This window comes from Anser brachyrhynchus (assembly GCF_964034855.1).
Source record: "Anser brachyrhynchus genome assembly, chromosome: 1".
NCBI lineage: Eukaryota > Metazoa > Chordata > Aves > Anseriformes > Anatidae > Anser > Anser brachyrhynchus.
The window spans coordinates 38,405,979-38,421,689 of NC_137694.1; the positions used below are offsets into that span (position 1 = coordinate 38,405,979).

General features: G+C 39.0%; 1 protein-coding gene across 3 annotated transcripts in view; it reads left to right on the forward strand.

The window, feature by feature from the left end:
* FRS2 (fibroblast growth factor receptor substrate 2) overlaps positions 1-15,711 on the forward strand; it is a 55,998-nt gene that overhangs the window by 30,051 nt on the left and 10,236 nt on the right. For 2 of the 3 annotated variants that reach the window (XM_080576202.1, XM_080576201.1), the window contains exons 2-5: positions 6,991-7,097; positions 9,576-9,667; positions 11,473-11,659; positions 14,746-14,904. In XM_080576202.1, coding sequence (XP_080432328.1) covers positions 9,602-9,667; positions 11,473-11,659; positions 14,746-14,904 — 412 coding nt within the window. In that variant the 5' untranslated portion in view covers positions 6,991-7,097; positions 9,576-9,601. Of the gene's footprint in view, positions 1-2,352; positions 4,317-6,990; positions 7,098-9,575; positions 9,668-11,472; positions 11,660-14,745; positions 14,905-15,711 lie in introns of those variants that run through there. The other variant, XM_080576203.1, reaches the window with a different exon arrangement.

The following is a 15,711-nucleotide window of genomic DNA, read 5'->3' on the forward strand; positions in this document are numbered from 1 at the left end:
GGTATTTCCAGTTGTGAGAGTTGAAAAGAAGAGAAAGATGCACTGGAATGAGCTTCAGGGAGGGGCAGGTTGCATGCTGTACGGCTCATCCCGGGGCAAACAGAAAAACAGAAAACAGAAGTTCGGTGGTGTTGCTGGCTTTCAAAGGAGCTGAGCATGTAAGCTTCAGGTTCTGCCAGAAAAGTTTGGGCAAGTAAAGGTAGTGCTACTTCTGCCATTATTTGGGGGTGTTTTAAATGGGACTTAATCCACAGCTTGTGCAGTATCTTTTAAAGCATGTTTTTCCTCTTCGACATAACCCAGTCCCCAGTATTCTTCGTGAAGGAAATAGTGAAATAGGCTGCTTCAAATTTCATTCTGTGCTCGCTGCTTGTGTTTTTGCGTGGCAAAAATTCACTGTTCACAGGCTAAATGCCAGATGTAATTAGACACCAAGCAATATTGGACATGGTATGCAAGGGTGGAAACTGCGAAGCACAAAGGATGTCAAATCTGAAATTAAATGAATTCATATTTAGTATCACTCTGTAAAAAGCTTTGAAAAGACAAATAGGACAGGAAACATGAGGGTCGGGGGGAAAGATGGAAAGGGAGTTGCAGAGAGTGGTCTGTGTCCTTAAACGTTTGACACTGATTTTGTTTCCAGATACTCGAGGTCATGGAAAAGATTAAAAATCTTCTAACTTTTTTCAAGAGAAATCAGCGTTAAGGCGGTGTGGTTCCTGCATGAAGCCAGTTGTGGAGCTGTACCAAAATGGGGTTGCTTGTTTTGAATGTCACCGCTGTCCCCAGGTACTGGGGAAAGGGGTCAGCCTCAGGTGGAGGCATTGGTTTAACAGCATTCAGGCCAGCAACCTAAAGCAGAGGATGAATCTGGTGTTGTATTTAAAAACAAGTAATAGAAATTTTTTTCTCCATACTCCCTAGGTTTTTCTTTGCACTTTTCTATTTGCAGTACAGAACTTCCTTTTTTTATTTTTTATCCCAGTTGAGGTAGATACTTTTAAAAATAAAAATTAAAAAGTCTAGACGAGGCAGATGCTAGAAGTGTAATGGGTCTGTTCCTGCACAATGTGGTTTTAAGTGTTACGTATCTTAATAGCTTGGGAAGAGCAATGTTTCGTTTTTAAGGAGTTTTATTAGAGGGGACAATATTAACATGCCTGGAGGAGTGGAGAAGGGGGAGCTTTCCTTAATCCTGAGCAATTTGTACATATTTTTGCATAGATATAAATAATTTGTTGCCATCAGTCCTGACAATTCCTGAACTCGAAGGCAGCAGCAGCGAGAGCCCTTCTGGGCTTGGGCCAGCTGTCTGCGGAGAGCAAATTCTACCTTTAGGCTGCAAATTCAACAGGCTTCGTTTCAGTCTTAGTGGAGACTTGATGGGGTTTCAGAAAGAAAGCCATTTAGTTTCATCCCACTTGCTGCTTTAGTTTCAGGCTGCTTCCTTCCACCTGGGGGAAAGCAAAGAGGGGCGCCGTCAGGTGGAAGGAGGACCTTCGGCTCTTCGCTACCGCTTGTTCTGCTTTACACAGGTTATTTTCTTGGCAAGGTCACGGTTTCTGTGAAGGGCACTATTTTGGGAGGCCTTCAGGTGAACTTCTGTATTTCTGTTGTGTGGTCTGGTGCCGGTCATTCTCACAATGAGAGCACTTTGTGATGAAAAACGCCTGGCATTGATGACCCTAGGACAGAAAAGGACGTGTAAGTTAAATAATTCCTTTCTTGTCTTCTACATGGCAAATGTAAGTCAAAGGATGGAAGAATCTGAGTTAGAAATAGCTTGTGGGGTCTGTTCCTTCAGAAGTCTTAAAAACTTCAGGAGAAAACACTAGCCACTCTTCTAAACTTTTCTTGCTCCCATAAACACTGGTATCAGCAGAATACTTACTTATAAGTTACCGTGTTCTCTTCTTAAGATGTGTCTGATAATCCTAGATAACTTCAACTTTTAAAAACCGAAAAGAACCTCAGATGGCAGGAGGTTCATCTCCTGTTTTGTTACTGTTATGATTCACTGGCAGGTAACTTTAAATAGAGAAAAGCTTGTGAACAAAATGCTGCAGCTAAAAGAAAAAAAAAAAGAAAAAAAGAAGAAAAAAAAAGAAAAATTGTGAAAATATCTGAGATTTTTTTTTTTTAATATAATAAATGTTTGTCATTCTAACTGTCCCCCAAGCAATAACTTGAATTTATTTCACAGAAGTCAGCTATGAAATTGAAACCTTCCTCGGCTTGGTGCAGAAGACAGCCCTTATGTTCAGTGCTCCCTCTGCTCCCCTCCCACCGCTGAGCTTTTGCCTTTCAAAAACGTAAGGGTTTATCCTAAGGCTGTCAAGTACAACTAATATCCTATTTTTTTTCCTTTTTGTTTTCTTGATTGATCTGAGCATTAATTACAGAGTTAAGAAAGAAGCAGGTGTTGAAAACCATTCATATAAATTGTATTTTTAAGAGTATGGTAATGAAACTTCAGATTGAATATAGCCTTTCTGTTTGTTCTTGACAGCAAACAGCTGTGAGAAGCCTGGAGTTCTGCAGCTCTGAAATGTTCAAGTGTCATGATGCTGGTGCGGCTGGAAAAAATCTTAAATAGACTTAATTTTTGAGCTGTCTGAATTGTCATGATTTTAGCGGTGGTGTTGGCTAACTTGTTTCAAGCATAGATAAACCATGGCTAACACTTGGCAATGGTTGTGGGACACATTTGGGGAAATGTTTTAGGAATCAGCAGAGTTTGAACGATGAGGTTTTCATCCCTGCATTGTTACTGAAGAAAAAACAAATGTGAGATGCTAGGCGTGCCAGCATCATCAATTCATGTGCTATTTCATGTTTTAAAAATTATTAAGGAATTGAAAAATATTATTCTACTTAGTATGCTAAATAGAATTCTTGACAGAAGTTAATGAAAAAGGTGAAATACCCCTGATGGAGATCCATCCATCTCTGAATGAGTTTGCAGTTTTCATATGCCTCCAAAACCTGCAGTACTTTTGTTGGCTTGCTTTTGTCATAACACACAACATTTCCACCAAAATTGATGTTAAACGTAGAGAGTTTGATAATACATATTTTATTTTTACTCTACCTTTTTAATTAAGCATTTTAAATCTGAGTAAGAAATAAAAGCACAGGGGTGTTCTGTGTTGTAGTTGCTGGGATTAAAAATAAATAGAAAAATTTTTAATTGTATAGACCAAACAAGAAACAGTCTTTGAAAACAATGGATGCTGACACTTTAAGATTTAAAAAGTAGACGCAGGCTTCCAAATTGGGTGACGGAGAACTCGATGGGGCTGAGAGCAAGATGCAGAGGATCTGGCAGCGTGGCAGCTCGGGGCTTTGAAAGGCCGCTTTGTCCTTGGAAGAGAGCATGCCCGAGAGATGGGTTTCCAGCCTTTGCTTCTCCCTGCCTCTTCTCAAGTGTGCTGCGCTTCGGGGTTTTCACTTCCCTGACTTTCAAAGGAGGTGTGCTAGGAATAACTGGAAGCAGAAAGTAGCCCCCCAGAGGTAACTTAACGTTGGCTTCTGCAGCCGGAGTGTGCGGAGCTTGGCTCGTGCCAGTTTTTAAGTCAGCTGTGCAACTCTGAGCTGATTTTGGCAGGGCTACCAGTCAGCCTGAGCACAAGGAGGGAGGTTGCTGCTCATCCGTGTGCCTTTCGGGTCACAAGAGGAATGCACACGTTGTTCAGACCATTCCCGGCCCAGGGCCGATGGCAGAAATGCCAGTGTTGTTAGAATTTTCAAGGGTTTGACTGTGGGATTTTAATTTTACTTTTTACGTTATTATTTTTAAAGCGTTGACAGTGTTTTACAGCGGAGCCTCTCCCTTCTTTGACTTCTGAGAGAGAATCACTTGTAGCCTCTGCAGTAGTGCTGGTGGTGCCCGCTGAGGGGCTGTAGCATCCTTACCCCACCTCCCTCCCCAAAATAAGGTATCTTATTTCTAAATGTCTAAGGCTCTGCTTAGTCTATGAAGGAAGAGACATGCTCTACCTTACCAATCCAACTAATAAGTCTTACTGGATTTATGGCAGTTCCTAATTTTCACTCCTGTTCATCAGGTATAAACACGTGCAGGTGTTGCTTTGTCTTTCCTGCCATTTTTGCCTCGCAATGCACCGATGGATGTGTTGGGAAGAAGCACAAAATCCTCTCCTGCCCCTTCTCCGTCCTTGCATGACTGCACCCCGTGGCCACTGATGCTTCGTGAAGGGGAAATTACAGCTCCCAAGTTTGACATTGTAGACATAACTGAGAACATTAACTTTTACGGTTGTGACTGAAATTGCCCACTTCTCCTCGTGTGTGTAAGTTTGTGTAAATATTTTGCAATCTGGGAAGATTTAAGAAAATCCCAAATAGAGTAAATAACTCTTAAGCAAAACCCAGCTTGTAATTGAAAACAACTTGTTGGAGAATTCTGTTACAGCTTTACATTTAAAAGAAGATAGGTGCTGTAAATCTGTGTGCTTTCATTTATCCATTAAAAACTGCATTTAGACCATTTAAGAATTCATGTGTAACCAAAGCAGGGTAGTCTACCGTACGTAGTCAAACCATGGGAAGGCTTTAAAACTTTCCTAGTAAAATATCAGGGTAAATATCACCGCAGACACCTGCATTAGTGTGATTTCCATGTGATTTTTTGTTTGTTTACTATATAATTCTTATGACTACCTGTAAGATTTGACAGATAAAACACAGTCCACCAGAGAAAGTGGGTAATTTTTTTTTTCTTTCTCTGTTTTCTCTCCCTTCCTGAAAGTTTTCTCAGGTAATTTGTTAAACTAAGTAAAGCTTAGTATTAGTGAAAGGGCTGGGTTTTCTGAACACTGTCAGAGGTCATCCTGTTGTCATCCTGTCCCCAGCTGGCTCAGGTACTCGCTGGTCTCTGCTGATCTGGTTTTGATGTGCTAAGTCAACAAAAATCTGACCTCACCCAAAAATCTATGTGTACTCAAACAGATTGGGTAGGGCCATCACCGAAACAGAGCCTGCGTGTGTTGCAAAGGGATTGATCTTGAATACAATTGCATACAGTTTTGTCTAAGATCAAGAAGGCTTGTGGCTAAAGGGCAAATAAATTATATTAAGGGTACGTGACTGGCTGCAAGTTCCTGATCCTAAATACCGTTTGGGCACAGGAGAGAGAGAACCCATGTGTTGTATATGCAAATAGCCGTGTCCGTAGAGCCCTTCAGAAAGGTTGTCCTTCTGTGCCTTTGTGGAATCTGCGTCTTAGCTTCAACTTAAATACAAGTAGTAAACTATTTCTTTTTTAATGTTGTATGACCAATGTACTCAAAAATTTATGCTCAGTCCTTGTCATCCTTTTCCGCCAGCTGGGAATAGCTCTTTTGTGTCAGACTGAAGTAATCGGTCTAGTATCCTGCTTCTTACAGTAGTCAATAGGAAATATATAGGGAAGGGAATAACAATAACCAATATTTTATGACCATTCCTTAATGCCCATCCAAGAATCTGCAGCTCGGAGACTTCTTGAGCCCAATGGGAAAACCTTGAGTTTAAAAGCTCATTACAGAGATATTTATTTATTTTTCTTCCTTGCATCTGTCCAGTTACTTTCGGAACCTATACATTTTTGATACTCATTCCCACAAGTTATCGTAGATGGCAAAGTTTAACTACACATGGCATGCAAAATGTATTTTTGTGTGGTTTTTGAACCTGCTCCATAACGTAATCTGCTGTTCCCTAATGCTTGCATCTGGAGTAGTTGTGCTTTTGTTATCTTCTCCACATCATTCTGTACTCCTATTTTCTGCCTTTGATTATCCATGCCACTTTTAGTATATTTTCTGGCTTTACTACGTCTTTTTTTTTTTTTTAACCAGGATGGGGGGTCACAGTTGCACACGACTGAGTATGTAGGTGCTCTGTGGATTCATACAATGCAGTTGTATTTTAGTTTTTGCTCTTCTAGTTCTTTCTGACCAATTCTGTTTCATTTGCTTTATGTTGGTAGCTATCGAGCTAGTTTATTGAGCTGTCGAGTGTTTTCATGACTCCATGACAGATCTTCTGTAAGAAGTAAAGCTCTTTTGCTAGGTGTGTTATTTTGCATTTTCCAGTATTGTATTTCTGCTGTCCTGCTGCACAGTCCCTCTGTAATAAGAGCATTCTGCAAGTGTTACTGCGATGCCAGGACCGGGGGTGAGCTTGGGACTACGTTACGTTTGATGCTGTGCAAAACAGAAAGGTGCTTTAGCTTCTGAAAATGCTTTTAATTGAACCATAAGGCAGAGGTCAGCAGATGGATACAGAATCGTGGCAGTACTCTTGGTGGGCAGAGTTGCAATGGTTTGCACAGACACCCTGAAAGGCTGGTAAGAAAGTGGCTGAATAACATGGTTTTGTGAGAATTTAGCCCTTCTCGCCAGTTCAAGAAGCAGTGTCAAAGAAAACATGAAGAGCTTGCTTGGCAGTTCTCCAGACAGCGGATGGAGGCTGCCAACTGCTGGCCTGGTGGCAGCAGGAGTGGAGCTTTCAGTGGTAAATGCAAGAGGGCAGCTTGTATGAGAGTAATCCAGGCAAAAAATAAAATAAAAGTGAAAGCAAGCAATTTATGGTTAATGCCATGGAGCAAGAGCCACGAGGGATGCAAAGAAAGGGGATGTGTTAGCCATCCATACAAGGTGACGTTTGTATGTGGTCAGTAGGATGAGCAAGAGGGACTTGAGCAGAGTAAGTTGTGTGCCTTCCTCTGTTTGCCTGCCCTGGTTTGTTTCAGTATGTGCTAAGGATAACGGGAGATATCATTGCCAGACAGGCAACGGAAATGCTCGGGGAGCTCGAAGAGATGAGGCTGGGCCTAAGGTTCCCCGTAAGAGGCAGCCTAACCGTGGAGACCTCACTTGACGTAATGATGCCAAAATAAAAAGGCCATATGTATTTCTGTTAGTTTACTAACTGGCGTCTTGAAAACAAAAACAAAAAAACATTTTTTATGTACTTTTCTAGTTCTAGGTCAAATGATTAGTTCTGTGACAAGACAGCATGACACTTTGAAGTATGACAGAACCCCTGATGCCGCAACAGAGGCTGGGAATATTAATGGCCAAATCTAGGTGAGTGATTTTAGCTTTGATGGTTCCCTGGTTGTTTTGTTTCTTCCTCATTGCCTTAGTTCCCATCGCAGCTTTGAAGCAGCATGATGGTTCTCGGTATTCTGAGGTATTAATATTAGAATATATTGGAGATGAAATAACAAGTGTGTATGATTGATTTTGATTACATTCATTTTCTTTGTCTTTCTTGAGACATGGTAGCTATATTTCAGACTTCTTCATATACTACATCTTTTTATTTGCAACTCTATATACTTCTCCCAAACTACTTTGCAGTTATTTTTTTATTGCCTATTCAGTTCACTGTTGATTTATCTTTATGGTGAATGCAAAGGATGTCACATTACTGTCACAGTGTGCTGCTCTTTAGTTGTGTTACGCCTTTGTCAAAAGGTTTGAGAAATCTAAGACTGGGCTTTATTAAGTGTGAGCATCTGTGCTTGAAGGCTAGTAGATGCTTCTGTTTTTCAATTTAGTGCCGTAGGGACCAGAGCTTGAAAACCTTTGCTGCAAATTTATATTGCATTCGTTGTTAATCTGCACTGCAGCTGTTTTCACACATTGCTCTTTTTAACAGTGTTATCACAGAATAAATTGGGTATCGTCAGTCGGGTGATAAGACCAACATCTGAACATCTGTGTAGTGAGGCATGGTGGGGTGCCAGGGTAGGAAACCAGTAACAGAAGATGTTCTGTATCTTCCTTTCCTAACAGAACAGGCAGAATTCTTCAGCAAAAAAAATGAGTAATTAGTCTAATAACAAGATACATGTATGGAGACTGTTGAAAGCAGTCTGTAATTGAGAGGTTGATTGGACTGATTAAGAAAATTGAAGGCTTCTCTTCACTGTGCAAGAACAACCAACCAGTTGTGTGTAGCATAGCTTCCTTCTGTTGTAGTAGAAGCAGACAACAACCTAGTTCCCTGTTGGGTTGGGAAAAAAGCTCTGACAAATTAATGCATCTTTTTACACTATGGCCAGGAATGACATCAGAGAATCCACTGATTTTTGTCAATGTCGGGCTGTCTGCCTCTTTGTTACTGGATTAATCTAAGCCATGTTGTTAGCCTTTCTGTTAAGTTCTTCATTTCACCTCTGCAGGGCTTTGGTGGCCACTGACAGATGTCTGCAGTCTCTAGGGTAGCAGTATCGCTTTTGCGTGGCCTGTCTGGTCAAGAATAGTTAGCTGAACTTCACCATCTGCCCTGTACCTTATTTTTCAGTACGCTAAAGTGCTAATTGGATACTACTGTTGCACACTAATACAAATGCCTGCTAGAAAGTGAGTCCCAGTTTTCCTAAGATGAAATCTGATTTTTCCCATTCTGTCAGAAGTTCCGCCTTGCTTCTTCTTGACTCCAAGTGTCATACCTGTTGTTGCTTACTAGCTCTCTTCCAAGATTTTGATCCACTTTTCGTTTGTGTAGTGGAAATTTTAATTCTTATCCAATATACAGCTCATGTAAATGGGTATGTTTCCTTTTATCTGACCTTCTTAAGAATTTAATATTGATCTGTAGTGGGGTAGTAAAAGGAGAAGGAAGTTGTGAGGCTTGGTTCTGTAACAGTTTTATCTTACTGCTCTATGAAAGCTTTACCATACATACAAAAATCTTTTCAGTTACAATACCAAGAATATGAAATATCTTTTTTCTTAATTTAGCCATGGAGTTAGTTGAGTATTTTCTTGTTTTATAGTAAGTAGACTGTATAACACAATTTAATCCAAAGGTAATGTAATAGGAATAAAAAAAAAGTTAGTTTTAAAATATTTGTGTTGAACATGGAGCTTTGTTTCCCTTGCCTTTGATTAGGTAGCTGTATGTACTTTGCTACGTGGGAAGTATTTTAAACTGGAAGCACAGAAGGTGAGCAGAGGGCTGCCTCCAGGCCCCGAGTGCCTCCACCCTCTATTGAACGTATTGGAGCTGCCCAAAGCAGGGCAGCTTTTCAGGATTGCCCTGCGGGCTCTTTGTGTTGCCTCTGCCTGGTAACCTGCAACCCTGGGCTGGGACGGGAGTCAGCCAGGGCTGTGCTCAGCAGCAAGCTGGAGAGTGCTCGTTTAGGTGGAACTGGGATCCAGGTAGTGCCTTACATAAAGACCTTGGTTTAGGAGAGAGAAGAATTGCAACCAATATTTGTTCTTTTTCTTTCTTTTTTTTTTTTTCCCCCTCAAATGCTACTATGGGAACTAAGGTGAGAGGTTCAATCAAGTTCAGTGGGTCTGTTTGGTAGTAACATCGAGCTGAACTGTTGGTAGGACTTTCAGGGCTTAGCGCAGTCACTTCTCAAAGCCAAATCTCACATAGCTCTTAAATATTATTTTTTATCATTTCTGCCTGCAAAATTCATCATGAAAAATTGTAATTCAGGCAGAAATTTGTATTGTGTTGTTCTGTTGATGATGCTCTATTTTTACTTCAACTAAATGATCACCGTGTTTGGTTGTGGTTTGCTTTTTTTCTTTTGAATTTAGAGATCACATGGTCTTCTAAAGAAGTCATGGGTAGCTGTTGTAGCTGTCCAGATAAAGAAACTGTCCCAGATAACCATCGAAACAAGTTTAAGGTAAGCACTTGGTGTGGTATGCTGTGAATTATTTTGTTGCTTTCTTGCAGGATAGGTCTGTGATGGAAAACACTTAAACGAAAACAGGGAGAGAATTACCTAACGGTTAAACCATTACAGACCTGCAGGTGTCTGGCTGCAGGTTTCCCTTTTTTTCCCTTTGAGACTCCTTTCTTACTAGCAGTGACGGGAATTCTTTAGACAGGTTTTGTCATGACAGTTTTGATCTTCAGGTGGGAGAAGCAGCCCCATGTTTTTGGTCTGTCCCAGTTTGAGCTGGGGGCCCAATTAAACGCTGTTACCTCTGGGAGGTTTGGGACCATATGAGGGGGGTCACAGGCATAATGCAAGAGCTATTGGAGAGCTGTGGTTATGAACCTGGAGGTGGGGTCAGCAATGGAAGACTTTAGGACCGCTGATTTTAGTTGAAGATCACGGTTGATTTTATCATTTGGACAACCTTTTTTCCTTTACTTGAATGAACTTCATTTATATACGTGCTTCTGTCCCTTATACCCCTGGAATTTATAAGCTTGTGAACACTTGTTCATGTGCTTAACGTGAAGCTGCTGAAGTCAGTGCCTTTAAGTAAACATACCTTTGCGTAGTCACACAACTCGGCTCTGCCTCTGTGCTCCAAACTGTCTCCGTGAGCTGGCAAAGGAATGTAGTGCTTCCATAGTGAAAAATGATTCATGCACTGCCTGAGGGCACCACTGAAATGAGCTTTAAAACCATGGGAAATTCTGGAAATATTTAATATTATCAGTACGAAAAGCTGAAGGATAAAATATTTTTGTGTTCTTGCTTTTTATGCATTTGACTTAGCTTTGTGTAACTAGTTCCTACTTTTCTCCTTGTAGCATCTCTCCATTGTTTGTGTGGGTCTCTGATTGAGCAGCAGGGGGGAGAAGATGAAAGAATGTAGTTTGCAAAATGAAGACATTTGGCATAGGCTTCAGTGGCAGATGAAACTATTCTTAATTCTTTTTAAATGACTAGTTTTCAAGTTGAAAACGTCTCTTTAAGGAGTAAAATTAATTGATACCATAGGGAAGCTCTTTTTGTAGCCTTTTTATTGAGTAAGAAAGAATCCCCCTAAAAGCAGTGTTGTGAGATAAAACGCATCTGGGGGAAAATACATGTCAGGATTCCTTAAGGGGTGCAGAAGACCTCCAACTGGTGTAAAGGCAAAAAGAATAAGAATATAAGCTTTATATGCATCATGTTTTCACACAAGATAACCATAGGGTATTTGAATTATTTGTTGACATTAAAAAGGCAAGAAAAAAAATCCAAAACAGTCTGGCGATTCTGCACAGTACAACGCCCTACGGATATGTGAAGGTAGCTTTATCTTAGAGACCCTTCTCCTTTTTCATTCCTTTTCCCAACTTTAAGTGGGGTTATATGACAAAGCAAATAATTTTTTTTTTTGAAACAGTGCTCTGAAAGATTTCATTATCTGAGGTATGCCTTATCTATGTGGAAATACTAGAATATGTACATACAGTCAGTTTAAAAAAATCATTAAACTTACAAATCTCTTTTATTTTAAATATCACCACGGATTTTGCAATGATGTTACTTAGTCTCACTCATTGCTTTTAAATATGTATTATTTTAATTCTGGGTTGGAGGAGCAAAGGAACTGGTTTGGTGAGGTTTTTTTAAACTTTTACCTCAAGGATCATAACTCAAATGATGGAGCAGATGGAGCGCATTAGTGGAACATTAAGATCACAGTAGTAGTACTGGTGCTCAAAAGAATACTTACCTGATGCTGTTGAACTTCCTTTTTGTAGGTTATTAACGTGGATGATGATGGTAATGAGCTGGGTTCTGGCATAATGGAACTTACAGATACAGAACTAATTTTGTACACCCGTAAAAGGGACTCTGTAAAATGGCACTACCTCTGTCTGCGTCGCTATGGCTATGACTCAAATCTTTTCTCTTTTGAAAGTGGTCGAAGGTGTCAAACTGGACAAGGTATGTAGAATTTTTGTATACAAAGATGTTTAGAAAGTAATTTGATGTTGGGGGATTTATTTATTAATTTATTTAAGGTGTACTTACTATGTGAATGCAGTTTCTGGAAAAAAGTAAGTTGGATGGTCTTACAGTAAAATGAGGATTCGAGTTGCTTATAGATTTTGGTCTGGAGTATTCCATGGCTGTATGTGTTGATAGTTCTGGTCAACTCAGAAGGTGGTTTTGACAGGGAAATTCTTCTGTCTCAGCGGTTGACTTGACTTTCAAGGAAGGGTGGTGAAACCTGGAACCATGGGGGAATCTTCTCAGAATTCTGAGTTTTCACTATTTTTACATTTTTAAGAGACTAGAGCGCTGGAATGAACTGGATATCTCTACTCTCTTATGGTCTTCACTAACACACTTGTTTCATCCTCTTCCTGAAACAAATACTGCTGATTTATTTCAATGACATCATTCTCAAATTTTTATAAATTTTTGTATTCAGACTGCAGACTCCAGCTATGCTTAGCTACTTTCTATGTGGCTTTAACCAGAAAGACAGCTACCTTTCCAGTTGCCAGATCATCCCTTACCTTGGCTAAGATAGGCTTTTCAATCTCTATTCACTGCAGCAGTCCCCAGTGGTGCAATAACTGTATTGGTTGAGGTCTGCACCTCATTTTGCATCTTCCTATCATGATGCAGCTCTATGTACTTGAAATTCTTAGGTATTGATACGTTGTAAAATTAAGTTGCATTTTTATTTTCTTACCGATTTTTAGCATTTACTAGTGTTTTTAGAAATAACAATATTTGCAATTACAAAATATTTTTAACTTCACTGTAAAAAATCAGGAACATGAAAGAACTTGATCATAAACAAATTTGGTCAAGCTTCATTGTCCAAGCAGAGGTAAGGGCAGATGGTTATTTTGCAAGAAGAATTAAGAAAGCATTCTTGATTCAGCTCCTAATAAGAAATAAAGATGTTTTAAAATGTTACAGTATACTGCATATCAAAGTAAATTTTCAGACTTCTGAGGAGAAAATCATGATCTTTTTGTTTTGAAAAAAAAAACCCACCACTTTGATTTTTGCAGGTTTAATTTACTGTTTCTTTTAAATGTGTAAAATATATACTAATAAAATTCAATTGAAAAGACAATTTTGAAGGTTCTTCTCCACAGCCAAGATTTTCCACTGACTCTAATTGACTTCTCTGCTTCCCTCCTAATTTCCGTTTTTTTTTTTTTTTTTTAAATAGAGAAGATTAAGCAGACTGTGTGAGCAGCAACGCTTTCTTCCCTCTTTTGTTTCTTGCCTTCCTTACGTAATATTAAATACTGTGAATATTGAGAAAAAAGAAATCTGGCAAAAAATGTTCTCTCTGCTGCCGTTTTGCAATGGAGCATTGTTTCTGAGACCTATACTAGTATTTGTGGGCAAGTTGCAAAACTTCATCTTCAGCTGGTGAGATGACCAAGAAGTTTTTCATTTGAGAATATCCTGAATATTGCCTTACAACTGATGGAATTAGTCAATATTCTTGTTTGTTGTTTTCCACTTAATCTCAGATATTTTATATTGATATATTGTCAGAATGCACTGGTGGTAAAACACCAAGTTTGTGCGAGGTATTGAAGTCCTTAAAGATATGATTTGGGAGCACAGCTAAAAGATAATTTGGGATAGGGAAATTAGAAGAATTACTGTGTTTCCATGCTATATACACCACAGATCATATTGTATTTATTGCAAATGTATTTAATAAAAAATCAAGGTTCCACAAAGTTACTTTTGCTTGCACTTTTAGTGCCAATTCAGTTTGCCTCATATTTGAAAGAATTAGCAATTTGGAAGCACTTTTTTTAAAGAGAGGGGACAAAGGCAGCTAGCAGTTTTTTTTTTCCCCCATAAAGGTTTAAGGATCCAGTGTGAATTTCTGGAAATACAGGAAAAATTAAATATAGGCTGTTGTACTCGAACTGGATTGTTGGTTAGGTAAAAGTGGTAGAAGCAGCTCTACAGCTGCTGTGTTGCAAGCATGAAGCTTATTCACTGCACCAGCCGAATATTAGTTGTTGATCATCATTCCTCTTAGCATCATTCCTCATTTGGTACGCTCCCAGCTAGGTTTTGTGAGCTTCTGCCGTGTGGAGTGTTTCTGATAATTCTGATCTATCTCAGTTCTGTGTCCGTAAATAAAGTTATGATGGTAGGTAGTTGCCAGCATATTAACATAATTGCACTTACAGAAATAGCAATATAGGTAGAGAGTTTTTAGTAAAGAGTGTAATTTTAAGACTGTAATACTCATTTAAAAAAATGAGCACCTGCACCCACATTTAACAAGCATGTCAACTTTAACTTCATGCTTTCAATGGAAGAATAATCCAAAGCTGCGACTTTGCTTGTGAGGGTAAGTTGGGGCGCTCCCTGCTGTTTAAAAGCAAAGTGGCACAATACACACTCAAAATACACGGTATTGCTGCTCACTTTGTGCTCTGTGTCTATCCTTTAGCCTAAAACAATTGGTTTGTTACTGTCTGTTTCACACAGTTTGTCTTACTAGCTTTTCATTTTAATCTTCTTAAAAAAAAAAGCAAAAAACATTTGCGCAATGTTTAAATCCTTCTTTCCTGTTGTGCTGGTATCTTATTCTTATGGTAGTTTAATAGAAATCTGGTTTAAGAAACGTAACCTTGTAGCACCACAGTAATTTCATTTAGTGTATTTTTTTTTTTTTAATTTAACAGGTACCCTTTTTATCCACTTAGACAAAAACGCAACTTGCTGTTTGTGGCTTTTTTTTTTTTTTATTCCTCATTTAGCCCTCAGAACGTACTTTTGGTGTTAACTGAACCAATTTTCTGTTCCTATTTAACTTCTGGTGCATGGGAAAATTATTCTATCAGATAAACACTTGAAAGGGTCTCATGGTATTTGTATGTCTTCTGTACAGTAAAGATTTCTTAACTTTTTTGCTTCTTTAACAGGTATTCGTTATGTGGATTCCAGTTTTATTACCTGAAAGCTATATATATTGTAAGGCATGTTTCTTATGTTAAAGGATTTTGATTTTTTTTCTTGTGTATTTATAGGAATCTTTGCCTTTAAATGTGCCCGTGCAGAAGAGCTATTTAATATGTTGCAAGAGATAATGCAGAATAATAGCATAAATGTGGTAGAAGAACCAGTAGTAGAAAGGAATAACCATCAGACTGAGCTGGAAGCTCCAAGAACCCCTCGAACGCCTACCAGTAAGTATGGTTATACTGTCAAATGACAAACCTGAATTTAATGTGGTACTTAGCTTTAAAATAGGCTTTTTCTTTTTTTTTTTTTTTAATTACTTAAAGATTTAATGCAAATTAAATGCTATTTTCAGCTAGGAGGTTAATTACCAGCAATGAATTATTTTGAGGTACTTGCTGAGGATTTGCTTTCCAGAATCTCAAGTCCTGGGAGCAAAATGTTTGTAGACAAGTTCTTCAGCTTTAAGAAGTAAGCTTTGGGAACTTAGTTCTTGCACAAGAGCACTGTTTAACCATATACTTAATTCAGTTGCTTTATTATACATCACCATATTTTACTTTCAGCATTTCTGAGAAATTTTAATATTAGGCAGTGCTCCAACCTTTTTGTTAGGAAAAACGTAATGGTAATATCACATCTACAGGGGATTTGAAATCTTTTGCTGGGGGTAGATGGATGGATAGAGTGAAGTCTTACCAAAACTGCTGGAAGATTTTAGGTAATCCCAGGCAGATACCAAGACATCTGAAACTAGAAATAGCATGTTATTGATGAGTTCAGAGAAATAGAAGCTTAAATAAAGAAGTCGTCGTCCATCCTGTTACTGCCCCCCCCCCCCCCCCCTTTAAAGGGATATGTGTTGTTAATGTGTTCATGGTAGCAAAAGGAGCTGGACGGGGAGTTTATTGAGAAAGCTGTAGTTACACACCTAGACTTCAGTGGTTGCTTCAGACATGTTTCCCAGTAAATACTGGGATGCTCTACTCAGCAATTTGCTTCCCCTTTCCTCCCCCCCAGCAAAATTGCCTTGT